General features: G+C 35.1%; 5 protein-coding genes across 6 annotated transcripts; all 5 read left to right on the top strand.

Annotated features, from left to right (window-relative positions):
* The first annotated feature begins 4952 nt into the window (after positions 1 to 4952).
* On the top strand, positions 4953 to 9294 carry LOC112702247 (endoglucanase 11). The gene is made up of 5 exons (XM_025753210.3): positions 4953 to 5666; positions 5767 to 5979; positions 6191 to 6391; positions 6630 to 6884; positions 8371 to 9294. Exons 1-5 carry the CDS (start codon positions 5358 to 5360, stop codon positions 9034 to 9036), a joined length of 1644 nt encoding a protein of 547 aa, XP_025608995.1. The 5' UTR covers positions 4953 to 5357; the 3' UTR covers positions 9037 to 9294.
* A 390-nt stretch (positions 9295 to 9684) lies between these two features.
* LOC112702245 (TMV resistance protein N) lies at positions 9685 to 14389 on the top strand. Of its 2 annotated transcripts, XM_025753208.3 has the most exons (6): positions 9685 to 10320; positions 10866 to 11958; positions 12043 to 12324; positions 12439 to 13159; positions 13385 to 13536; positions 13617 to 14389. In XM_025753208.3, exons 1-6 carry the CDS (start codon positions 9827 to 9829, stop codon positions 14295 to 14297), a joined length of 3423 nt encoding a protein of 1140 aa, XP_025608993.1. In that variant the 5' UTR covers positions 9685 to 9826; the 3' UTR covers positions 14298 to 14389. The 2 variants fall into 2 exon arrangements, with proteins under 2 accessions (XP_025608993.1, XP_025608992.1); XM_025753207.3 differs by having other exon boundaries at positions 12439 to 13536.
* Positions 14291 to 22321, top strand: LOC112702248 (uncharacterized). Its single transcript, XM_025753211.3, has 9 exons — positions 14291 to 15710; positions 16488 to 16715; positions 16872 to 16993; positions 17153 to 17213; positions 17464 to 17604; positions 17821 to 17928; positions 18068 to 18296; positions 18527 to 18772; positions 18933 to 22321. Exons 1-9 carry the CDS (start codon positions 15567 to 15569, stop codon positions 19016 to 19018), a joined length of 1365 nt encoding a protein of 454 aa, XP_025608996.1. The 5' UTR covers positions 14291 to 15566; the 3' UTR covers positions 19019 to 22321.
* On the top strand, positions 20157 to 22321 carry LOC112702246 (protein LYK5-like). Its single transcript, XM_025753209.3, has one exon. It carries the CDS (start codon positions 20157 to 20159, stop codon positions 22173 to 22175), a length of 2019 nt encoding a protein of 672 aa, XP_025608994.1. The 3' UTR covers positions 22176 to 22321.
* Positions 22322 to 24847: 2526 nt separating this feature from the next.
* Positions 24848 to 25939, top strand: LOC140174267 (uncharacterized). The gene has a single exon (XM_072198659.1). It carries the CDS (start codon positions 24848 to 24850, stop codon positions 25937 to 25939), a length of 1092 nt encoding a protein of 363 aa, XP_072054760.1.
* The last annotated feature ends 302 nt before the right edge of the window (positions 25940 to 26241 follow it).

Genomic DNA, 26241 nt, shown 5'->3' with positions numbered 1-26241 from the left:
AATGATATGAGATTTGAGAAATTATCTGAGTTTCACATTTTTCTTGGGTAGATACAGTGGGTTGGCTCCACTTGCTCCAGGTTGAAATTTGAGATTCTGTTGATCCTCCGTCGCAAGATGTAGCCGAACACTTATACCTTTCAGGATGTCTCCCAATGCATTTGATATAGGAATATGAATTTTGTGCTCGGGGATGCGCACATGCAGAGACTGGCCATGGTTCACTACCAGATATATTGGGTTTGGCTGTATAACCGACAGATGAGCTCATTAGCCATAAGACAGGCATGCATTATTTGCATTTGTGTGTATTGTTTAGGTGTTGATCTTGTTTTTGGTTTGCCTAGTTGAGTAATTATCTCTATCTGCTATTTGATTTAATTGCTCTATCTGTACTCTCTATTTGTGTATGCTTTGCATTGTTTTATTTGTGCTTGACAACTGAGAGATCCCTCATGTTGGCGGTGGTAACACTGATGGTTGTTTTTCATATGTGGCGATGGAGGTTAAGGGAGGGTGGACTAGGTGTTGCTTTATTACTCTAATTTATGTATTAGTTGGATGGGAGTGAGTAATGTGAGTTGGGTAGAAAGCCTTTAGGCATGTCCTCGGTCCTTTTAATTTCTTTAAACTATTCACCTTATTGACTTGTAAACTAAATGAGTTTCTTTATGACTTTTTAAAGTAAGTTTTTTCATAAAACTTTTTCAAAAAGTTATTTCAAGGATAAATTGTTTTATAATGAAATTAATTCTATTTGCAAGTATTTCTTTGCTTTGATGGTATTTTTTTTCCTGTTGAGAATCTGTGAGGACGATGTTCTCACCCTCTACAGATTTTTTTTTCAGTGCGAGTTCAGAAAGTTTTGACGCGAAACGCGATCAATGTACAAAACTTTATATATATGTGCGTGTGTGTTGTATTTCCTATTTGTTGGTTTAGTTGAGATTTTATCTGTCGTCGTTTATTATTTTGAATTTTTAGAGAGGTACAACTTGTATTTTGAGGATGGAATGAATAATAGTATGTATGTATTATATATATTATGTGATTATGCTTATGTGTTTACGTGGTTTATTTAAATAAAAAAGACTTTTTATTTTCATAGTTAAAAATTCGGTTTACATTCGTGAAAATTCAATATTAAATAAATATAATATGAAATTAAAAGGAGTAGAAGTAAATGACGCTTAAATTTTTAGTACAATTATGAGGTATTAAAAATTAGAATGTTACATTATACATTTTTAATATTTATCTTTTTCACTATTTCTTTTTATATACTTTACATCTTAATATATTGTAATTTTTTTACAATTATAACTATGAAAAATAAAAAAATGATGTATTGTTTAAGAAAAATACTAATATTTAAGAGAATATAACTTATACAATGTCAATATCGATCTATTGATACCAGATAGTATTTTAAAGTGGAATATTTTAAATTATTTACAATTCAAAAAGTATCATTCTAATTTTTTTTACAATCTTTATCCGTATAGTCATTTCTTTATTATCATATTAGTAATAAATTTAAAAAATAATTATATTTATATATTTTATTTTAATATAAATGCCATTATATAATTTTTATGTTAAAAAATTTTCTTCAAACTCCCCACTGTTTGCTGGGAGCTATTGTTATTTTTGTTTCTTACATTGATGAGCTAGTTAAGATCGTTTTATCACTAGATAAGTGATATTTATCAATTTTATTTAATTAATTATTTTCTTGGATCAAGCTAGTCTTTGAAAGCAGCACGCACATCGCTTTTGATGCAAGAAATTGACCAACTTTTGGCCATAAAAGTGCCATATTTTGCTCAGATTAAAATTGGTGCATATTAGATACACATATAATAATAATAATAATAATGAAATAAAAACTATATATTACAAAGAAAAATAAAGTGCGTATAAAAGTTTACATTATAATACATATCGTGCGGACGAATATATTGGTTGTAAATATCGAATTTCGTATACCATAAAGTTAAAGGTGTGAAAATATAAACTGTGTTGAGATCTCTTTAGAGATCTTCTAGAAATTTTTAACAACCCTTTTTTGCATGTGATTTATTATATTCCGCGATTCGCACGATGATAATTAGCAATGAGAAAATGGAGTTCCCATCTATCAATTCCTATAACATGTAAAAATTGTACTATAACTTTTAATTTTATTTATATAAATTTAAAATTAAAATTTTAAAGTAAATTCTAGTTAACTCTCTCTCAAATAAGGGGTGTTAGGTGGATAAGCTGAAATTGGTGAATTGGGTTTGGAAGATAGGCCCAAACGTTAAGTGGACTTGTATATATGAAAGAATGGGAATAGTATCTGAAAAGATATTTCGCCTAAGTCAGCAAAGAGTTTAGCAGGTTTAGAGAATATTGAAATTTAGAGATACCTGAGGGGTGTCTGCGTATTTATAGTGGTGACTAGTGAACCAATAATTACTGTTAGAGTAGTTCCACCTTTTAAGGTGGGTAACTGTTTCGTTATCTTAGGAAAGTTGAGATATGGCTCCTGGAAGTGGATTGAGAAATTTTAAAGGTAGTTACTTATTTGAATAAGTGTTATCTGCCAGTTATCTTCCGAGCCCGACTTTTTAGAAATAGAGTCTGTGTTGAATCTGACCTCTTCTAAGAAGATCGGTTGATAGCAAAGACCAATATTTAGATTGGACTTTTTTTGTTTTATTTGGACCTGAAACCTAATGTTAGATCAAGGTATGAACAAGGAGTATGTTATCCTCTATGATATATTTTATGATTATTAGAGAAATTTAATTATTATCATACTTAATATTAACCATCTTTTTAACTAGAATTTAGATAACTACTATATATAGCTATTTATAATAAAATTGTTGACTTCATTTCTTGCTCTGGATTAACCATTTAACAACTTAAACAATGCTAATAATCTACTAGACATAAAACTTGTGTGTGATTACATATACACAAAATTTTAATTCTAACAGATCAATGTGAGTTTGAATTAGATTAGCCACGCGAGAGAATCACAAAATTTTAACCGCAAATAGTTGGATAAATATCATTGACAAATAAATTCTGGATAGTGGAAGTTTTTTTTTTTGGTCAAGTTCCTTCATTCACGGTAAAACTTATGGCTTCAATGATATCTTGCAGATATTAGTAAATAATTAAAGGGATTATTAATCATACACAAGTGTGACCAAAGAATATTTGATTATTTAATTCTCTCGTTTCATTTTTTTTTTTGCTGGAAAAGATTAAGGGATTGGGTAGTTTGGAAAAAATGATGAAATTATACAATGGAATTTTGTTAAAAATTCTTGTAAGTTGTAAAAATTATTTTATTCTAATTACATAATTTGGTATCCACATTTAAGTTAGAGAGATAGCGAATAATAACTAGCTATGATGACTCAATCAAATTCCTTTAATAACAATAAAATATATGTTGTAGAAGATAACAAATTTTTTATTTAAAAAAAGTTGGTTAGAATTTACCAAATTTTAATTATTATTGATTTTGTTGATATAAAATTTAGACAATACTATTATAAAGGTGTGATTGATAACACATAAAAAATCTTATATATTTAAAATGGTTTGATTTTAGAATGCATAAATTTTTATGTTGTTTGTTTAACTTAATTTGGTGTTTTTTTATGAAAACACATGAATGGACAAACAAGTAATAATGCTAAATAAACAAAAAAAAATTTATTTTATTTAATATTTATTAATTATTATAATAATTAATAAAAATTAAATAAATAAATTCTAACTATTTTTGACTAACTCATTTTGATTATCAAAAATTTCTGAGAAGCTAGCTACATTATTACTAGAGATTTTGCCAATTATTTTGCATGATATCAATCTGTCAGTTTTTAATATTTTTTTTAAGTAACAGTATTATTAATGAATAAATCTTTCCGATTATAAATGTAGTAATACTTTGTTTGACTTGGTCATTAAAAAACAAGAGCAATATTAGGACCAGTAATATTTGTGATTGGCAGCTATCAACTAACCATTAATAATAATTTGATGGCGTGAGATTAATATGAAATTTTATCTAATAGCTCATTTTTTTCTGCTAGTTACATACTGATCAAAATACAATAAAATTGATGGTCGAGAACTTTTCCAAAAAACAAAGGTCCTCAGGTCGAACTCGAAGCTACAGTGATAGTGTGATGCACAAGCAAATCATTAAAGAAAAAAAAACTACACGTGCAAAGGATGCTCCATACTATACATTAAATATACTTTTATTTTTTTTTTCAAAATTAGAAACCAAATTTAATCTGCAACTTCTAAATGAATAAGTAAAAAAAAAAAAATTCTAAATGAATATGATAAAATTATGCTATTTGAATTATAATTTATTGGTCGTTAAATATAATTTTTAACATCTATATTATCAATACTATGTATTCCATAATAATATTAAAATTTCAGCCATTTTATCTAAATAAATAAAAATCGATATTTACCCTAAACTGAAAATGGTTATATTTTTGACGTCTTTCTTAATTTATAAGTGATAATTTACTAACGAACATAAATAGACATAAATCATATTAGGCTAATGAATTTTTAGAATTATACACAAAACTCACTAACCTAACATGATTTATATTAAAAAACAAACATTTGACGTTATTCTGTAAAACTCAAACGAAACATAAAAAACATAAATTATGTATAATATTTTCATAAAAAATAACATTAATAAATTTATAATAACAAAATATCAAACAATAATAAAAAAATAAACATAAATTTTTAAAAGATATAATCTCTTCATATTCATGTAGAGGTTTATACTGATCTCATCTAGATGTTGCAGTTCGATTCGCCCTATCTTTAGTTAAAAAAAAACAAACAAACAAAAGTCTTATTTTTTTTTAGTAGATAATGGATGTAACATTTACTAGTAAGCAATGAAAATAAATCAGTTTGGGAAAATAATATTTTTCAAAAAGAGAAGGGGGTTTATTTTCTGTTTTAGGCATTAACAAAGACATCCAAGTATCAAAGCCTTAGAAATTTCAAATTTATTTGTACAAACAAATACCAAAGTTTCACATTCAGATCGATGTGGGGCTAAAGAAGAGAGACCCCTCCTACATTATAGGCACACATACACATGTTACATATATCACAATCTTCCAAACACACTTCAAATCTCACACCATAGGAGTATGGTGTATAGTGTATGTTATTGAATAATCCTAAGTCACACTATTTTTTTTTTTATTTTCTCATTTTTGTTTCCCATTCCTTCCTTCTTCACTCCTAAAAAGAATTAAACTTGTTTAGGAGGGAAAGAAGGGAGAGGGGGAACAACAATGGAGGAACAAACACATCATCATCAATATCATAGGAAACAAACTAGTAGTTTTGGAGATTCCAAGATTGTTCCCCCCTTGGTACTTGTACAGCATTGTTGTTCTTCTTCTCTTTGGTTCTTGTTCTTCTTCGTCACCATAACAACCTTTTTCATCACTACTACCAATGCTCAACAAGCCTTTGATTATGGTGATGCACTCTCAAAGAGCCTCCTTTACTTTGAGGCACAGCGTTCAGGAAGAATTCCTTACAACCAGCGCGTCTCTTGGCGTCACCATTCCGGCCTCACTGATGGTCTAGAACAAGGGGTTAGTTAGTTAGTTACACCAATTTCTAGTTCTAGATTGCTAGGTGTTTGTGATAATTCCCAAGTTGAAAATTGAAGTATATATGTTCTTGCTTTTGAAGGTGGACTTGGTTGGAGGGTACTATGATGCAGGTGATCATGTGAAGTTTGGATTGCCAATGGCTTTCACAGTGACAATGCTTTCATGGGGTGCCATTGAATATTTGCAACACATTTCAGATGCTGGTGAGCTTCAACACACTTTGGAGGCTATAAAATGGGGCACTGATTACTTCATCAAAGCTCACACCAGCCCCAATGTCCTTTGGGCAGAGGTATCTTAATACATATATACATACACATATATATACTCTTCAAATTCCTCTGGTTTGATAACTGTTTCAGGACAGAAAATACAGAGACGTTGAGGCAGTATAAATAATGTAGATACAGAAAATCTATCCGTGTCTTTGTATTTCTGTCTTGAGACAGTTTGGGACTAGTTTGGTTCAAGAGATTCAAGATTGTTGTTGTTGGGTGTTGAAGGTTGGTGATGGTGACACAGACCATTATTGTTGGCAAAGGCCAGAGGACATGACTACCTCAAGGCAAGCATTCAAGATAGATGAGGAAAAACCTGGTTCAGATCTGGCTGCAGAAACAGCAGCTGCCATGGCTGCAGCCTCAATTGTGTTCAAGAACACAAACCCACATTATTCTCACCTACTCCTACACCATGCTCAGCAGGTAGCTACTTTTGGTTCTGATCCTGCTTCTCTAGAATTAATTTAGTTAACTAATCTCTAGTGATTAATTAATCAGCTATATATATGTGTGCTTTAGTTTTCTGCATTAATTAGGTACCATAATATGTCATTATCACTTTTAGTACGTAATTAAATTAAAATCAATGTTATGTATCTGGATACATACACAGTAGGGTAATAATTGAAGGGACTATTGAATTGAATGTGTTGTGGTGCAGTTGTTTGAATTTGGGGACAAGCATAGAGGGAAGTATGATGAGAGTGTTGGAGTGGTGAAGAGCTACTATGCGTCGGTGAGTGGTTACAAGGATGAGTTATTGTGGGCAGCCATGTGGCTGTACAAGGCCACCGACAGTGAAATGTATTTTCAGTACTTTATTTCAAAGGCTCACTCTTTTGGTGGCACTGGTTGGTCCATTTCTGAGTTCAGCTGGGATGTTAAGTATGCTGGTCTTCAACTCCTTGCCTCAAAGGTAAATTCTTTCGGGTACTTATTATTGTATTCTGAGCCGACATATCACTCGTCCACAGTAAAACAAGGGTGGATCGATGATCTGATCTGTCGACTTAGAATACGATAATGCTTAAATAGTATTGCTAACAAAAGAAAAAAGTGTTTTACTTTTCCCTTCAATCACTCTATGATAATGCCTGATGTCTCTTCCTTCAAGGCATTGAAATTAAGTCAAATGTTGTGTAACTGTGTTTGTATTTTACTTGTTTTTCAATCCTACTTTTCTTCAAATTTTAAACCTTTTATTTGTATTTGTGTTTCTGTTAATAGTGACCTATTTCTCTCTAGCTTAGTCTAACATTTTTACTTTTCTAATCTAAAAATATAGGGGTTAAATCTTGTTAGCACTTTATTTTAAAAAAGTCACCTGTGGAGTATACACTAGTTAAGGTACATTATCTATATATGGTTGCTAATACCTAAAAAGTGTGTACACATGAACAATGTCATGTGCAGAGTTTGAAAGCTTTTGCTTTGAATCACACTACAATCAAAGTGATCTGGCTTGTGGTTGAGCCTAGATTTGTAGCTCAATGACTCACTTTACCCTTCAACATAAAAATTTTTCTATAGCCTCAACAACAATAATAATAATATAACTTAGTTTAAAAAATAAACAGAAAATTTCATACACATAACAAGAGAAAGCTTTCACCTGAGTAATTTAGTATTTACCACATTACTGCATTATAAAAAAGACTATTTTTCTTTTATAAATTTCATTTTATGTGTATGTACCTTATGAATTAATAATGGCATATCTAACTGATATGCTAATACCATCAAACTGTGAGGTCAGAAACTGCAGTTGTGTGGCCCACCTTCAATGCTAACTTAAGATTCACACATCACATTTTTGTTTTGTTTTGATTTTTATAATCAGATGGAATGAGTTTCATCACTCCTAAATTGTTGGAGAATAGCTTTCATACATAAGATTTGCTAATATTGAACAATATTTCTAGATAATTCACAGCACAAGAAACAAAAAGAAAGAAAAAAAAATGTTAACTATCAAACTATTGATTGAACCATGCTACATACACATGGCTCAGAACTTCACATGTGCTGCTCTTTACCCACCCTGTTTCTTGGGTCTTGTTGACCTACCTTTGAACACATTCAATGAGAAAAATGAAGTTAGATATTTCAAATTTCTAATTTGAAAAAAAATAAAAAATTAGTGGTTAATTTCAAGAGTTTAGGCTTATTAGTCCAATGATAGAGAATATTATTAAGTACCCAGATAAAGTTTGTGCATCATACACTAAGACAATCCAATAATATAAATTTTAATATATCTTTGCACGGATAACTTCTATTAAATTTATACTATTGAATTATCTTGGTGCATGAAACACCAAATTTTAATTCAGTACTACATATGGATCATAAGAGTTACAATTATTTTTAATCTTACAATAGGTTCATTGTATTTGCTGCAGTTCCTAAACCAAGAAAAACACAAGAAGCATAGTGATATACTTGAGCAATATAGATCAAAAGCTGAGTACTATATATGTTCATGTCTAAACAAGAACAACAATGATAGCAATGTGCAAAGAACTCCAGGTGGATTGCTCTATGTAAGACAATGGAACAACATGCAATATGTTTCAACAGCTTCATTCTTGCTCTCAGTGTATTCTGATTTCCTCAAAAGCACAAACCAAAATCTAAATTGTCATGGTGGCACAGTGGATCATGAAGAGATTCTAAGCTTTGCTAAGTCACAAATTGATTACATTTTGGGCTCAAACCCAATGAACATGAGCTATTTGGTGGGCTATGGGCCAAGGTACCCTAAAAGGGTGCACCATAGAGGTGCTTCCATTGTGTCATACAAGGAGAATAAAGGGTTCATAGGGTGTACACAAGGTTATGATAATTGGTACAGTAGCCAAGAACCTAACCCTAATGTTCTTGTTGGTGCATTGGTTGGAGGGCCTGATTGGCAAGACAATTTTGAAGATCAGAGGAACAATTTCATGCAAACTGAGGCTTGCACATATAACACTGCCCCCTTAGTTGGTGTTTTTGCAAAGTTATTGCATATAGAGAACCAGAAACTGGTTCAGGATTGTAACTCACTCTTGGTTGCATCCTTTTAAATAAAGAAATATATAGAGTACATTAATACAGCATATGTTACTCATAAGCCAATTAAAATTTTTTTCTTTTCTTTTCTTTTGTCTTCAAATTTTTCATATAGATGAGTGATTTTTTATGTTTTAGCTAAGTTTTTGTGGCTGCAAATGTAATTTCATTGTAAACAAATTTTTAAATTTGTTGGTACTACAGTCAACAGATTAACACTCTGTCCATGCCATTAATACATAATTCTACTCTGATTTTTTCTTTGGTCAAAAGTTGCATCCTTCAAGGAATCATCATTAGCATATTGCTGAATTAGTTGAAACATAAGAGAAGGTCAACAAAGCAAAAATTAATTGATTAAATGAATTGGTCTGTGAATGGTTCATTTAAGAATTAAGATACTAATTTCTTTTTATTCCTCTACTTGTGGCATTGACAAAACATGTTTTGCTAGTATATACAATTCTGAGCACTCACTGTAGTTTATTGCCATGTGTTATCTACCCAACATTGAAATTCAGGCTATAAGATATTGAAAAAGTGACAGCGACTGCAGTATATCAGTAATTTCTAGGAACTAACCATGACCAATAATAGGCCCTGACACGTGACAATATAATATCTTAACATTAATATAAAAAACCCAAGCACAAATCTCTAACATGTTATGCACTTATTACATTACATTTTCTATATAATACTATTTCTACATTGACCATAGTCTAATATAGAATGAAGTTGCAATTTGTAAATTGCAACACTAACTTTAATCAGTTGAGTTCTGCAACAGTCCAATGATACAACATGGTAACTGAGGAAGGAGTTTCATCACCAGCACCATCATCAACCTCTAACAACAACAGAAGATGGAGTTACCATGTTTTCTTGAGTTTTAGGGGAGCAGACACAAGAAAAGGCTTCACAAACCACTTGTATTCTGCTTTAAAGGATGCTGGGATCATAGTTTTCAGAGATGACAAGATTCTTGAAGTTGGAGATGTCATATCAGATGAACTTCCAAGAGCAATCAAGGACTCACTCTCTGCCATTGTTATACTCTCACCAAAATATGCTACTTCCACTTGGTGCTTGGAGGAGCTTCACTGCATTCTTGAGTCCAAACTTGAAGTTTTCCATATCTTCTATGATGTGGAAGCATCTGATGTTAGATACCAAAAGGGAAGTTTTGCTGAGGCCTTTGAGAAACATGAGAAGAGGTATGATGGAGATAAGGTTCAAAAATGGAGAGATGCCTTAACACAAGTAGCTGGTTTAAGTGGTTGGGGCTCCAAAAAAAGGTGAGCATCACATACATACACACATATTCAGAATTTTGTTGCTGTTCTCAACAATTTTGGCTCTCTAACAGGAGGATATAACCTATAGTTTCGACAAAAAAGATTTATCAATTTATTTGTTATTAGAATAGGAGAAGTTTTGATGGCATTTTAAAAATTAGGTCTTAGAATTCTGAGTGGCTCTGCATAATCATGTTGCTGCATGCTTAGTTGTTAATTTTTGATTGAATCTCACTTTAGGTAGCCTAATAGAAAATTTCATGTTAAGTTGGAACCTTTTGAATATGGTATTGAACCTCAAGAATTTATCCTAATGCAGAAAATCTTGTATTGTTTTGTCAAAGTTGTATGCAATGCAATGAAAACCTGCTAGAAGAAAATCAGCAATATGTGCTTTTAAGATCTCAACTCATCATGTGAATGCTGCATTATTGTTGGAAATTAAGATATAATCAATTCATTCTTGGAACATACATATTCTTTTTGTTCCATTATTTATTACCATTCATGCTTGGTCCATGTTAGATTATTTTTCTCTTATGCAGGTTGGAAGCAGAACTAATTGAAGAAATTGTCACAACTGTTTGGACAAGGCTGCAACCTAAATTGCCAACATTTAGGGATGGATTGGTTGGAATTGATAAGAAGATAGAAGACATGAACTCACTTTTAAGACCAGATGTAAAGGATGTTCGCTTTATAGGCATATGGGGCATGGGAGGCATAGGAAAGACAACTCTTGCTAAAGTCTTGTATATGAAAATTCGAAGAAAATTCGAAATTAGTTGCACCCTTGACAATGTTAGAGAAGCTTCCGGTCAAAGACATGGCCTGCTAAACTTGCAAAGAGAACTTCTTAGTAAGCTGAAAATTATGGACACAAAGATAGAAGATGAGTATCAAGGAATAGACACTATTAGAAACTTTCTCTTCAATAAAAAGGTTCTACTTATTCTTGATGATGTAAGTGATATGAGCCAATTAGAGAATTTAGCAGAAAAGGAATGGTTTGGTCCAGGGAGTAGAGTAATAGTGACTACAAGAGACATGCAACTTTTGACATCTCATGGAATATCAGAAAAGTATGAGATTGATTTCTTAAACCCTGAAGAATCCCTTCAACTCTTTTCAAGGAAAGCCTTTAAGAGAGATGAACCTCCAGAGCATTTTCTGAAGCTGTCAAAAGCCGTGATCAAATATGCTGGAGGCCTTCCTTTGACACTCAAGCTTCTTGGCTCACTTCTTTGCGAACGAAGTGTGTCACAATGGAAGGAGGTTTTAGAACAGATAAAAGAAGTTCCTGAGAGTGATAGTCTTCATAGGACACTTGGAATAAGCTATGATGGACTACCGAGGCGATATAAAGGACTATTTCTAGACATTGCTTGTTTCTTCAAAGGGTGGACTAAAGATCAAGTGAAACAAATACTGAATGATTGCGGCCGTTATCCTCCAATTGGAATCGAAATTCTTATTGAAAAATCACTGGTAACTTATGATTCAGGGGTTCTGGGGATGCATGATTCACTTCAAGACATGGGAAGGAGTATTGTCTTTGAAGAATCTCCTGAAATTGCTGGTAAACGTAGCAGATTGTGGTCTTTGGATGACATTGATCATGTGCTAAGAAAAAATAAGGTGATAAAAACTCTTTAATGCAAATATGAACTTTGTTTATAAGTTCTCCAAGTCACTGCTAATTTTCATCAGTATCTTTACCAGGTAAATGAATCAACACAAGGCATAGTACTTGAATTATGGCATTTGCATCATGAAGCTCGCTGGCACCCTGAAGGGTTCTCAAATATGGAGATCCTTAGACTACTTATCTTGTCAAGTAACTTGCACCTTCCACTTGGCCTAAAATGTCTATCTAGTGGATTAAAAGTCCTTGTATGGAGGGAATGTCCCTTAAACGCTTTACCACTTGGAGTCCCTCTGGATGAACTCGTTCGCCTCGAAATGCCTCACAGCAATCTAAAACAACTTTGGAACGGAATGCAGGTAACTTAAGATGTGCTAGCATAATGCTTAATGAAGCTTCAAGAAGCTAGTCTTCTTGTTTTGCTATCCTTTTCTTCTTCTTTTTTTAACAACTTTCTATGTTTTGATGATCAGTACTTTGCTAAGATGAAATCCATCTATTTAAGTCATTCTCTAAGCCTGACTAGTACTCCGGATTTTACCGGAATCCCCAATCTGGAAATACTGTATCTTGATGAATGCATAAACCTGTTTGAGGTTCATCCATCTCTTGGAAAGCACAGAAAGCTTGTCAAAGTGTCATTAGCTGACTGCAGAAATCTCAAGAAACTTCCAAGAAAATTGGAAATGGAATCTCTGAAGTGCTTAGACCTCCATGGCTGCACAAATGTCAGAAAGCTTCCTGAGTTTGGGGAAAATATGATACATCTAGAGGAGCTCGATTTGCGCAACATCGCCATAGCAGAATTGCCTCCTTCCCTTGGTCATGTAACTGCTCTTCGCACTTTGAATTTAGAGAGTTGTCAAAATCTCATTTGCTTGCCAAAAACTTTTGGCAATTTGAAATCTCTCACAAAGCTCAATATCTGCTGTTGCTCAAACTTTTCTAAGCTGCCGGAGAATTTAAATGAAAATGAAGCATTAGAATATCTAAATGCAAGTTTAACTGCATTAAGAGAAATACCTTCTTCTATTGTTCATTTGAAGAATCTTATGTGGCTCATTATAGCTGGATGTAAAGTTCAGGAAACTTCCAACTCATGGAACATCATTCAACCAATAGCACAGATATTCGGCTTCAAGAGTTATCATCCACCGATTTCAATGAGCTTGGTGTTGCCTCCTTCTATATCAGGTATGAGAATGTTGAAGGAATTGAGTTTGAGAAATTGCAACCTCCATGATGGATCAATTCCTTATGATCTCGGCTGCTTGTCTTCGCTCGAGCTTTTAGATCTAAGCAAAAACAATTTTGTAAACCTGCCTGATGGATGCTTCTCTAAACTCTTCAAACTAGCAGAACTTTACATTTATGATTGCCAAAGCCTTGTGTCATTGCCTGATCTTCCACCAAATGCAGCACATGTTTACTTGTACAATTGTCCTCGCCTCGAGTCATTGCCTAAGCTTCCACCAACGGTGCAGCGAGTAGATGCATGCCAGAGTGTTTCACTGAAACCTTTATCAGATCCAGAACAAATATGGAGTCTATTGGAAGCAATTGACTTTGAGGTCTAATTATACATGCTTTTCTTTCTGATAGTTATCTTGTTAAGTAATTAGTGTTTAACATGTGAGTTTCTTTATAACAGGAGGTGGAGGATCCTGATTCTTCAATGAAATTCTCTCGGTTTCGGCCTATACTGGAGATTCCTGGAACAGAACTTCCTGCATGCTTTGAGAATGATTATTTTGTGCCAGACAAACAATTTCTAGAACATTTTGGAATTCAATTCGAGTCGGCCGTATCAATAATCCTGGAAATACCAGAATCTTGTAGTCAGAGTGAATTTTGGGGAATTGCTGTATGCCTTGTGATAGAAGGCAATCCAGAATCTGCACCATTGCAGTACTATGATGGCCTATATTGCTTTAGTCAAGTTCATAGTGCTAATTCTGAGGAAAAACAGGAAATAAACATTGAAGATGCTGAATGGATTAAGTGGATACCAAACTATAAATGCCCTCACATTTTGATGTATTATTATCCTGTTAACTTTTGGCAACATGATGAAAACAAAGTTAAACTAATGTTTTATGCTATAAACAACAATGGCACAGGGAATAAGATGATGATTGAGGGGGGTAGTAGTAAAAAATGTTCCAAAATAAAGAAGTGTGGTGCACGTTTGGTATCTAAGATGGGTGCTGGTTGTGTGCAGAAGACACCAAATCCATACAGGAAGGAAGGATTCCCACCTACCAAAATTCCCAAAGTTACACCTGAAGGAATGTATGTAGCCACTGCTTATGCAACGACTCGCATAAGATAACTAATGCTTCTTTCAATGTGTATTTTATATTCCAATATGTATCCTATACAGAATTACAGATAATTGATTTGGTAGTTGATTTTTGGTGTACACATAGCACGATTATACATACTTATCTCCACCAAAACACTGTTGGAAAGGTTAATGTTTGCTTGTTAGTTTGTCAATAAAAACAGTAGTTTTAAAACATTTATGTCTGCATCAAAATTAGGAGGAGTAGCCAAGTTAAAGCATATATCATGTATTCATATTAAACCTTTATGTAGCCAAAACTCCACTAACAAATCACAATGTTGAAACTGTTGCTGTTTCTGTTAAAGTGTAATTCTGTCTAGAAAGCTGAAGCTTTGAAGGTGGTGGTATTATTGTAGATTTGTTGCAATAATGTCCAGAATTTTTGGCTTTCAGGGCATGCTTTTATTTCTAATTTTTTTCTAATTAAAAAGATAAAAAAGAAAGCATGAGAATGATACACTTACAAACACTACAGTCATGTTATTCTTGAAGAAATCGATTCCATGTTTGGTCACTGGTCAACTACAGTCAACATAAATTCCTTGATCATCAAACAGTTCACAGCTCATAACTTGATTCAATGAATTGCCACAAGAGTCCAAGACCTTTCTTCATATCATGGATTTAAGTTCAGTTGTTCACTCTCTTTTTTTTCCCTTAAAATATATTCAGACTTTGCATTTTTTTTCCCTGTACAGACTTTGCCTTTTCTTACAATTATTTCCGACACAATGACTCAGTCAAGCGCTTTATACAATTATACATTTGATTTTAGGAATAGTTAAAAATTTGGACATTTGTTAAAATTTTTTAAGTAATATAATATATAAAAAAAATGAATCTTTTAAAAATATTAAAAATCTTAAATTGCAGACTTTCCTTTTTCTTAAGATTTTTATTTTATGTTATTGGACATATCTTAAGAATCATGCAATAACAGAACCGAGCATGTGAGTTCATTAAAACAGGAAAATAAATGTTACAATATACTCATAAAATCATTCTATTTTATTTCTTATACATTACTGTTTTCCATCAAAAGAATAACATTCAATGTGACAGGGTGCAAAGGCTATTTAATTCTCTCAATTTTTCAATTGCAAAACAAAAACAAAAAGAAGAGAGAAAAACGGAGAGAAAAAAGTTTTATGTCGTAAACACAGGAAGAAAAAGGTTCTTCTGTTTTTCTGAAAGTCCTCTTTTCTCTGATCACCCCACAAAAAATTTGTTTCAAAGTTTCGAACTTTGGCCAAAATGGGTTCCGAGCTTCGCCGGTGGCGGTGGTGGTGCGCCGTCTTCGTCGGAATGTTGGCCGTGACCTTAACTTCTTCCGAACAACAACAACAAACGGTGTCTCGAATTGCCTTCGGATCATGTTCCAACCAAAGTGCACCTCAGGTTCCAAATTTTCTGTCTTTTATTTATTTTCCTTTTGGAAGTGTTTTCTTTTTTCTGTTTTTGTACTTTCTTCTTTGTCTTCTCTTTTTTTCTTCTGTTTCACCCATGTGATGCAGTGTCGTATGTTATTTCAATGATTCACTCATGATGTCCCAATTCTCGTACCAACATGCTATTTCCAATCTCCATGTCACGTCAACTTAAGCAAACTTTGGTTCTGTGCTTGACTTTGAATTTCTTTTCCAAAAAGTATCCATATGTATATATTGCTATTTTTATTCAACAATTCAATTAGTGATTAAGTACACATACTATTTGGCTATAGCTTAATATCTAGAATCTGTTCCCTGTTCTGTGAACTGTGAAGAATAGGTTGGAATAATGATCCATGACATGATATAACTCTATTATGGAGGTGTGTTTTTGCACTTTTACCATTTAAAAATTGTTCAGGCTAAAGTGAAGTCACACCTTTAGGTTAGAAGGTATAGGTAGTAGTGGCATATTACTACATGATATATATGTAGGACCCTGATGACTATTTTTATGCTCTTCTATAGTTTTTCATATTCAAGCTATCTATATTATGTTACATCTACATATAAATTTTTGGAAATCACAGAGCTAGAGCTACAGATTCAGTGATAATTTAGTTGTCAACAATGCTTTACACTTAACAGTCTTCTATGTGGCTCAAGCTGAAAATTAGATTTAACTTTCAAATTGTATTTCGGATGTTAATATATGTGTATCCCATTTTTTTGGTTGTTCTGCCAGCCCATTTGGGATGCTGTGGTGGACTTCCATCCCCAGGTTTTTATATGGCTTGGTGATAATATTTATGGAGACATCAAACACCCTTTTAAACTATTTGGACGGGAAAGGACTATTGGACCGTGGAAGAATGTTCCGCGATTTGTTCCTTCCTCCGAGCAGGAGATGGAGGCTAAATACAAGAAGGCTAAGTCTCACCCTGGCTACACTCAACTTCGTCAGAATGCTAAGGTGCTTCAATCTAAGCTTCTATGCCTCTTTGCTGGTTGAGATTCTCATGGAAAGATATTTGTCAAAAAGTATGTTTATGTGGGTGCATTTACTGAAATGGTGAATGTGTTTACTCAACTTCTTTAGCCTAACTTTTTTATATTTGGAATGTAATAGGTTATTGGAACATGGGACGATCATGATTATGGATTAAATAATGCAGGAAAAGAGTTTGATCGGAAAGTAACCAACCAAAAGTTACTTCTTGATTTCTTAGATGAACCTCAAGATAGCCCGAGGTGGGTCAACAATCTCCTTCATTGAATTATCATGTTCTACCTATTTACATGCTAGAATTTGATATACGTTATGTCCAAGAGAACTATTGATACATATTGAAATTGAATATTTGAAAGGCATCAGAGAATTCGATACTTACTGCAGTTTTTGTATTTCAGGCGGAAACAGGCTGGTGTATACACCTCATATACATATGGTTCTGCAGGTAGAGATGTCAAGGTATTAACTGAAACATTGCTGTTTTATTTATTTATTTAGAATTTCTAATTTAACTTTTTCTTGCAATGATAAAATCTTCTCGTGGTCACTGTGTCAGTAGCCACGACAAGGTCTCCTTAAATGTCTTGCAACTTAAATAAAGCACTCAATATGTTAACATGTTATTGCCAATAGACATGTTAGATGTTGTTTTAAGCATGCATCTTGTGCTAAGACATGCTATTGTTGTTTACCTTGCAAAACGCTTCAGATTGTCCTCTTGGATGCCAGATACCATAGGGACCCTGTAGGAAGTTATGGAACCATGTTGGGTGATTCACAATGGTCATGGTTTGAGAAAGAACTAAGGGGTCCTCCAACAGCCATTACCATCATTGCATCTTCTGTTCAGGTACAATATTTTGATATAAGTCTTTGTGATCTCTGACATTCATCATTATGTGAATTTAGTTTGTGATGCTTAAATTCTTAAACTATGGGGACATTTTGTTATAATAAACCAATCTACATGATTTATTCTTTGAAAGCTTATGAGGAGAAATTCTCTCATAATGACCTTCTCTTGCTTGGTTGTATTGATTTCATTATATACTTTCTATATATCCAGGTTATACCAAATCATACAGCAATCACTCTGCCATTCTTTGATATGGAATCATGGACTCGTTACCCGAAGGAAAGAGATCACCTTTTCAAATTAATTGCAGACAGTAAGGTAACAACTTCAATGCATTCATTTTGTCGTGTACATTTGACATCTAACATTTATTGTTAGGGGGATTTACATTGGTATTATTTACACATGCTGTGAAAAAGGTATTTACTCGAAAATCTTAGTTGTCCTTCGTGTGCAGAGGAGTGGAGTATTCTTCATAAGTGGAGATGTTCACTTTGGGGAAATCTCAAGATATGACTGCGCCGGGGATTATCCGCTATATGAAGTAACCTCAAGTGGGATTACTCAATCAGTTGAAGGGACTCTGCCGGATTTCTTCCATTTTGTTGTGAGACTTGTGTCATGGTTGGTCCCATCCACAATGAGGGTGAAGAACAAAAACTGCAGATACAAATCTTGTATATATGGTAAACTTCTCCTCCTAATTTTTTTTTTTATTTTTCACTTGCAAGGAAACAAAACTCCAGAGTTATCCTAAACTAGTGGATATTTGGTAAACTTAAACCACAAAGATCAACTCAGAAACTTGATTTCAAGACCTAAACTAGTAAAACTTGTATAAGGTAGCTGGAGAGTTCGATAACCTTGTTCGCCTAGATTTTTATGTTTTAAAGTTTAGAATGTGGATTTCTGTTAGGCCAGCCGAACTTTGGAGCTATTGAAATAAACTGGGAATCTCAACCAGTAACTCTGAAGTTGGAAATCAGGGACAAGAATGGCCGTCCTGTTTCAGGCGTCAACACCTCATTAAGAGAACTACAGGCATCAAATTCACAGACTTGTTCCACAGAGAAAGCTGCTGGATGTAACTGCACTCCTGAATCTAGTCTTCCATGGATTGTCAGATATCGCCTCGCTATTCTAGTTTTTGTCTCCTTAGCTTGTGAGTTGCTTAACTTCTATTTGCTTTAACTATCTGCAAATCCAACTTGGATTATCTGCATTTATTCATTGTATAATGCATTTCTGGTTTTACAAACATGGGGGTTTTGAGTTCATGATGTTTTTCCTTTTTCTGTCTTTTTTTTTTTCTTTCGTTGCAGTATTGCTTCTTGTATTGGTACTGCTTCTTTATGCTGTTATCAAAATCGCCCGACAAGGAATCTGCAGCAAAAGGAAGCCCGATTGATCGACACGCATAGTGTTGCATACACAGCCCACAAAAGGGAGAATGTGTAACACTTCTTAACCTCTGCATAATTAATTAACATCAGTCATTATAGATCAATAAGATGTATAGGGTAGTATTCTTATGCTGTTTCCATTAATGAATTAATCCTAAATGAAAACAGCTTATAGTTTAAGTTATTAGTGAAATTTTAGTTATTTTCCTTCTTGTTTATTTGACTTCTTTATCTGCTACTTTCACTGAATTTTATATTACGATTAGCATTATTCTAATGGTATTTTTTCACTTTTGGAGATTCATGTGGTTAACACATAATTCATACATTATTATTATTATTATTTTCAGTATAAAGCAATTACATGGTACAAAAAATGAAAGTAATAATAAACATTAAATCCATTGATTCATTGATTGCTTTTTGACTCAGTTCATATAGAATACAAGTAAACTATGTTTTATATTAATATTTCTTAACGTTTAGCTTGTGTCTTGTTATTTGAAGTCTATGCAGACAAGACAAAAAATAAAGATAGGTTACATTGCGTATATGTAGTTTTCATATGTTTCTACTCTCATTTTCCAACAAAACATAGTGAAAATTAAGTTGAGTGATGTAGACGCTATGCTTTGTTTGTCCCTTCAAATGCGGTGGTGAGTCTTCCATTAAAGTCTTCCATTTCCACCTTGAACAATTCTTTATAGCAGCAGACACACACACACAGAGGTGGAAACAAAAGCAAGTTGTCAAGTTGATACACTTTGGAATAATAAATATAATAACAAATAGTGAGGTTGACTTACTTAATACAAGTGCTCTAAAGTCTAAACCTCTGTCAATTCTGAATCAAAAGGGTAACATTTTTCTCATTTGAAACTTAGGTAGTTACCCAAAAATACAACAGAAACTGAAAAAGCAGAGTTAGTATATTTAAGTAAATTATCCATAAACTCTATGCCAGACGTGTTTGACTTGCTTCCAAACCTTCCAAGTTTGAGAGCAGATATGAATATAGAGAGCCAAAGTCAGAAACTTGCAAACAAAGACGCGTTCTTTGATTATTATTTTTACACACCCAGCCACCACAAATACATAAACATAAAATAAAAAACCAGTTCAACAAAAAACACCATCACAACCATGGCCACAACCTCCATACTCTTCTCCTTCTTGTTCTTGTTCCTTATCAGTAGTACCTTAACAGAAGGGCAACAGATATACCTGAACAACGACCAACTAGATTGCGACACCATAACCAACTCAACCTTAGGCAACACCTGCAACTCCATCGCAACCTGCCAATCCTACCTCACTTTCAAATCCGCCACAAAACACAACACAGCCGCCACAATCTCCACCCTCCTCAACTCCACACCCACCAACATAACCACCTCCAACAACCTCTCAACCGTCTCTGAAGTCATCCCAACCGACACCCTCATCACCATCCCCGTCACGTGCTCGTGCTTCAACAACACCTATTACCAGCACAACACCACCTACACTATCTCCGCCGACGACACCTACTTCAGCCTCGCCAACAACACCTTCGAGGCACTCACCACGTGTCAAGCTCTCATTGCTCAGAATCCTTCTTTCCCCGAACGAAACCTTCAAGCCGGTGAGCGTGTCCACGTGCCTCTCAGGTGCGCGTGTCCCACCAAGAAACAGCGTGATGCTGGCTTCAAGTACTTGCTCACTTACTTGGTTTCCATGGGTGAATCGATTTCTTCCATTGCTGAGATCTTCGGGGTTGATGTACAGAGCGTTTTGGATGCTAATGAGCTTTCTGAAAGTTCGGTTATCTACTACTTTACTCCGATCTCTGTTCCTCTCAAAACAGAGCCGCCAAAGAAGTTGCAGAGGGTGGCTCAGCCGCCGGAGTCTCCGCCGCCACCGGTGGAGACTACTCCCCCAAGCGGTGGCTCCGGGAATTCAAAGAAATGGGTGGTTGTTGGTGTTGTAATTGGGGTTGTCGTTCTGCTGCTTGTTCTGGGTTTTGTTCTGTTTTTCATATGCTTCCGCCGCCGTACACGGCAGCCGGAAACGGCGGAGGAGGCGGCAAAGGCGAAGCCTTTCTATGACTCTACCAGCACTGAAGAAGTCAAACAGGGTTCTTTGGATGTTGTTACTACTACAACTAGCACCTCTACTACTCAATCATGGTCTATTTCTTCTGAAGGTGTACGCTATGCTATTGAGTCTTTAACGGTTTACAGATTTGAGGAGTTGCAGAAAGCTACCGGATTCTTCGGTGAGGATAATAGAATCAAGGGATCTTCTGTTTATAGAGCTTCTTTTAAAGGTGATGATGCTGCTGTTAAGGTTCTCAAAGGTGATGTTTCTGCTGAGATCAACATTCTCAAGATGATCAATCACACCAATGTTACAAGATTGTCTGGTTTTTGTGTCCACAAAGGTAACACTTATCTTGTTTATGAGTTTGCTGAGAATGGTGATCTTGATGATTGGCTTCATAATCATGGTAACAAGAACAAAGATTTGGGCTTGAGTTGGAAGCAAAGGGTTCAGGTTGCTCATGATGTTGCTGATGCACTTAACTATCTTCACAACTATACAAACCCTTCTCATGTTCATAAGGATTTGAAGAGTGGTAATATTCTATTGGATGGTAATTTTAGGGCTAAAGTTTCAAACTTTGGGCTTGCAAGAGCCGTTGAAGATCAAGGTGATGATGGGAATGGAGGGTTCCAATTGACAAGGCATGTTGTTGGGACACAAGGTTATATGCCAGCTGAGTACATTGAGAATGGTGTGATCACACCAAAGATGGATGTTTTTGCATTTGGTGTTGTGATTTTGGAGCTTCTTTCAGGAAGAGAAGCTGTTGGATATGGTGAGGATCGCCAAGTGGTGTTGTCATCAACTATAGGGCAAGTTCTTGAAGGAGATAATGTTAGGGAGAATCTTAGAGAATTCATGGATCCTTCTTTGGAGGGTGTTTATCCTTTGGATTTGGCATATTCTATGGCTGAATTGGCCAAAAAGTGTGTTGCCCGTGACATCAATTCAAGACCAAACATCTCTGAGGTTTTCATGACTTTGTCTAAGATTCAATCATCTACATTGAATTGGGATCCCTCTGATGAGCTTGAACGGTTTAAATCAGTTAGCCAAATGTCTGATACTGATAGCTGATAGTTTTTTCTTAAAACTTCTTAGAACCTAAAAATTGTAATCTACTGGCACTGATCCTGAGAATGGAGCATGTATGCTATTTTTTTTCCACACAAATTAGTGATTTAATTTAATAAATAAATGGTATTGTTCATGTGTGTTAATAATTCAGTAAGTCTTTTGAAGTAAGAATTATTTTGACTTTGATGATTGTTCTCTCCAAGTCTGATCTAAGTTTTGTGTCAAGATCACATTTGGCATTTGATGAAACTAGGGAATATAATCTTAGGCAAATATTATTATATATAAAAAAGTAGAATATAAAAAGAATTAAATGATTGCTGGTATTGTGTATTATGGATTTGAATGCTTCCCTTTCACATTATATTAGTATTAGAGTGGAATTTGTCTTCTGACTTTGATTATTAACTTATTAAATTCAGTCTTTTGGTTCTCATTGATGAAGAAAAACCCTTGCTTGAAGCTGAGAATGATTACTAAATAATATAAAATTTCCTTGGGCCTAGTACACCAAAAAATTTCCTTGGGCCTAAGCCTTATTTTAATAACTTATCGACACATGATGAATGGGTTCTAAACTCCAAAAAGTCATGGCCTAAATTGGACAAGATCTAAATGGACATTGGATTTTCACAAAAAGAAAACTCAACATAACATATCAGTATCACAATTATTCAGCTTGGGTTCATAGACATTATTATTATTCACCTTACCTCAATCCTCCAAGGATTCAACTAGTGTTTTAACAACTATCTAGCGGTGTAGACCGCCTTTGTTCTCTCTCAGGAGAATCTTCCTTTTAGGAGTGTCTTTGTCATCTCTCTTTTATATGACATTTCTGCTTTCTTTACTCTTGTATTTCTTGTCATGGCACAAGCAGAGGAGCTGTCTATCGAGGGAGATGTGGTCCGTCTCAACCCAGCATATGATGAGAGCTTTATTGAAGAAAATCTGAACATGGTAGGCAAGATTATCTCTGACAAGGAAGTCAGCTTCAACACGTGCAAAGCAGCACTGCTGGGAATTTGGGAAAATCCGGAGGGAGTGGCCATTACAGAGGTGGGCAGAAATAAGGTTCTCATCAGCTTCATAGACGCCAGCAAGGGTGTTCAGATACGGAAAGGTGGACCTTGGAGCATCAGAGGAAATCTTGTGAACCTGCAGATGTGGAATGGCAGACAGTCAGTATATGATGTTGACCACAAAACCATGGAGTTATGGGTACAAATTCATGGGCTTCCACTTCAGTACATAATGACCAAATCAGCAGAAATCATTGGTAAAAGACTAGGAGTTGTGATGGAAACGGAAAACCCTAGATGGAATAACATCCTTCAAAGAACCTTTTTGAGAGTTAAGGTAACTTTGAATATCACTAAACCTTTACCTACTGGTTATTGGCTAGCTAGAGAAAATGCTCCTGACCTGTGGATTGATTTGAAGTATGAAAGGATTCAGGATAGCTATTGTCTAAACTGTGGAATTCTTGGTCATAATAAGAAGGACTGTAGGAACCCAATGGCAACAGCATGTTGGGACCCTTTGAAACCAATGTATGCTCCGGGGTTGGGGGTTAACAGAGCTAAGCCTATTCCATCCAGGGGTTTAGAGCTAAGAGAAGATGAGGAGAACATGGTGGTGTCGGAGAATAAACAAGCGGGTGGTGGAGAGTGTAGAGAATGGGAGGTTCCCAAGGGGAGAGGGGCAGATGCAAGGTGTTCGGGTGACAACGTAGGGGGAGCGTTTTAGAGAACTTTTGAATGTGTTATGGAGCAACAAAATTTCAGTCATAGAGAGAGCCAGGGATCAAGGGTGCAGATCGATGATGATTCAGTAAGTATATCACCCAGGCGTGATTTGTTTGAAGACAAACAGTCAGGATTGGGTGGGAGGCTAGCAGACCTTTTAAACAGAACTAGGAAAGGGAAGGATAAGCTTCAAGCGTCAGGAGGGGATAATTGGGATGGTGGACAAAGGGATGAGGGCAATCAGATCTGTGCACAAGTGTATGAAAATAATGAGGCCCTACCTTTTATTATGAAAACAACAAAGAATGAGGTTGGATTAGCTGGCCTAACGATAACTCAGGAAGAGACAACAAGCAAGCAGGTAGAGGAAGGCAGCAAAGATAATATTAGGTGCTTATCAATTAGACAAGAGTTGAATGAGCTCTTTGGCAAGAAGGAGTTCAAGCAGAATCATCAACTCAATGATGGAAAGCTGCAATTAACAGGGAGGGGGACAGATTGTTTGAGTCAAGTTGCTGATCAGTTGTGGAGCTACAGGAAAAAACCAAAAATGAAAAGAGTTATCAATGCAAGTGCCAGAACTGTGTTTCAGAGGGTGGGAACTAGGGAGAAGTATTTTGTTGAGCTACTAGAGGATCAGCAAGAAATGGAAGAGGATTGCGTTGCAAAGGCTCAGAAGAGGAATGATGTCAAATGGGCTTTGGAGCTGGCTTACAACTTGGGAATGCATCTGAATCTCAAAAGGAAAAGAGGATTATGCATCAATGCAGATTATGAGGAGGAGATAAAAAATTCCAAGAAAATTTGTGTGCAACAACTAGTTAAGAAGTACAAATCTGAGGCTGGAACAGACATGGCTGAGGAGGCGGGCCTTGAAATGCCCCACCATCAGCCATGATTGTTGTCAGCTAGAACTGTCAAGGAATGGCGGCCCCTTCGACAGTGCATGAGCTAAAAAGTATTTGTAAATACCACAGGCCGTCTATTTTATTTCTTATGGAGACTAAAGCTAGTAAAGCAAGTTGTGATAGGGTTAGGAGAAAGTTATGTTTTGATAACTTGTTTTGTGTAGAGTCCCGGGGGTTATCCGGAGGTCTTTGTATTTTCTGGAAAAGTAATGTAAATATTCATGTTTATGCCTGGTGTGATAATTTTATTAAAACTAGAGTTAGTAGTGGTAATAATGAGGATTGGGAGTCTACTTTTGTTTATGGGCATCCAGATTATAAGAAAAGGAAGGAGTTATGGAAGGAATTATCCTTCGTAGATAATAACTTGACACTGCCAAGAATTTTGATTGGGGATTTCAATGATGTTATTTCACAAGATGAGAAAGTAGGTCTGCACCCTAAACCGAGTAGTCAGATCGAATCTTTCAGGAATTTTGTTCATGAGAATGCTGTCTTGGATTTGGAGCTACAAGGGATGAAATACACATGGTTTAGTAATCCAAGGAATGGTTGTGTCACAAAGGAAAGGCTAGATAGGGTTCTTGCCATTTGGGAATGGAGAAAAATGTTCCAAAATGCTACGCTCTCAGCCTTACCCCCTATTAGTTCGGATCATACTCCTTTAATTCTCAATGTTAATCCTAGAAGACGAAGGAGGAAAAATTTTAAGTTCGAGGCTTTTTGGGTGGACCATGCTGATTGCGACTCTGTTATAAGGAGAGGATGGAGCAGTGCTGCAAATACTGGGGATGACATTTGGACAAATCTGACTCGAAGGACACAAAATTTTAAGGAAGAATTGGTCAAATGGAGTAGAGACAGTTTTAAGAGGGCTGATGTTGAAATAGGAAATTTAAAGTGTCGCCTCAAACATATGCAGGAAGCCGATTATTCTGAGGCTCGGCAAGAGGAAACTAACAATCTGAAATTGGAGATTACCAAATTATGGAGGCAAGAGGAGAAATATTGGGGTCAGAGATCGAGGATAAAATGGTTGAAATTTGGGGACAAGAATACATCTTTCTTTCACGCCTCTACCATTCAAAGAAAGACAGAAATCAGATAGAGAGTTTAAAGGATTCTACAGGAAATTGGGTGTCTGGAGAAAGGGATATTTTCAAGCTAGCAGTAGGGCACTTTCAGAATCTGTTTAAGGCCTCGGAGAACTTAGATATGTCTGCTTGCATTCGTCATATTCCTGTTAGAGTGACCGATGATATGAATGTGGAGCTCATGAAGGAGGTTATTGATCAGGAAATCAAAGAGGCTACTTTCAGCCTGGGAAGTCTTAAGGCGCCAGGTCCGGACGGTCTCAATGGTCTCTTTTATCAGAAGTATTGGACAATTATTGGTAAAGAAGTCTGTGAT

The sequence above is a fragment of the Arachis hypogaea genome, chromosome 7 (genome assembly GCF_003086295.3).
Source record: "Arachis hypogaea cultivar Tifrunner chromosome 7, arahy.Tifrunner.gnm2.J5K5, whole genome shotgun sequence".
Lineage (NCBI taxonomy): Eukaryota > Viridiplantae > Streptophyta > Magnoliopsida > Fabales > Fabaceae > Arachis > Arachis hypogaea.
This window is presented reverse-complemented; position numbering and strand designations above follow the sequence as displayed.

What these genes read in the sequence shown, in the direction of transcription:
- LOC112702247 (XM_025753210.3), top strand. Translation starts at nt 5,358, where the DNA reads ATGGAGGAACAAACACATCATCATCAATATCATAGGAAACAAACTAGT. An exon ending in TCCTACACCATGCTCAGCAG is followed by an intron (nt 6,392 to 6,629) that starts GTAGCTACTTTT and finishes GTTGTGGTGCAG; the next exon opens with TTGTTTGAATTTGGGGACAA. An exon ending in TTCAACTCCTTGCCTCAAAG is followed by an intron (nt 6,885 to 8,370) that starts GTAAATTCTTTC and finishes TATTTGCTGCAG; the next exon opens with TTCCTAAACCAAGAAAAACA.
- LOC112702245 (XM_025753207.3), top strand. Translation starts at nt 9,827, where the DNA reads ATGGTAACTGAGGAAGGAGTTTCATCACCAGCACCATCATCAACCTCT. An exon ending in AACTTTGGAACGGAATGCAG is followed by an intron (nt 12,325 to 12,438) that starts GTAACTTAAGAT and finishes TTTGATGATCAG; the next exon opens with TACTTTGCTAAGATGAAATC. An exon ending in TGGAAGCAATTGACTTTGAG is followed by an intron (nt 13,537 to 13,616) that starts GTCTAATTATAC and finishes TCTTTATAACAG; the next exon opens with GAGGTGGAGGATCCTGATTC.
- LOC112702248 (XM_025753211.3), top strand. Translation starts at nt 15,567, where the DNA reads ATGGGTTCCGAGCTTCGCCGGTGGCGGTGGTGGTGCGCCGTCTTCGTC. An exon ending in AACTTCGTCAGAATGCTAAG is followed by an intron (nt 16,716 to 16,871) that starts GTGCTTCAATCT and finishes GGAATGTAATAG; the next exon opens with GTTATTGGAACATGGGACGA. An exon ending in ATACAAATCTTGTATATATG is followed by an intron (nt 18,297 to 18,526) that starts GTAAACTTCTCC and finishes GATTTCTGTTAG; the next exon opens with GCCAGCCGAACTTTGGAGCT.
- LOC112702246 (XM_025753209.3), top strand. Translation starts at nt 20,157, where the DNA reads ATGGCCACAACCTCCATACTCTTCTCCTTCTTGTTCTTGTTCCTTATC.
- LOC140174267 (XM_072198659.1), top strand. Translation starts at nt 24,848, where the DNA reads ATGGCGGCCCCTTCGACAGTGCATGAGCTAAAAAGTATTTGTAAATAC.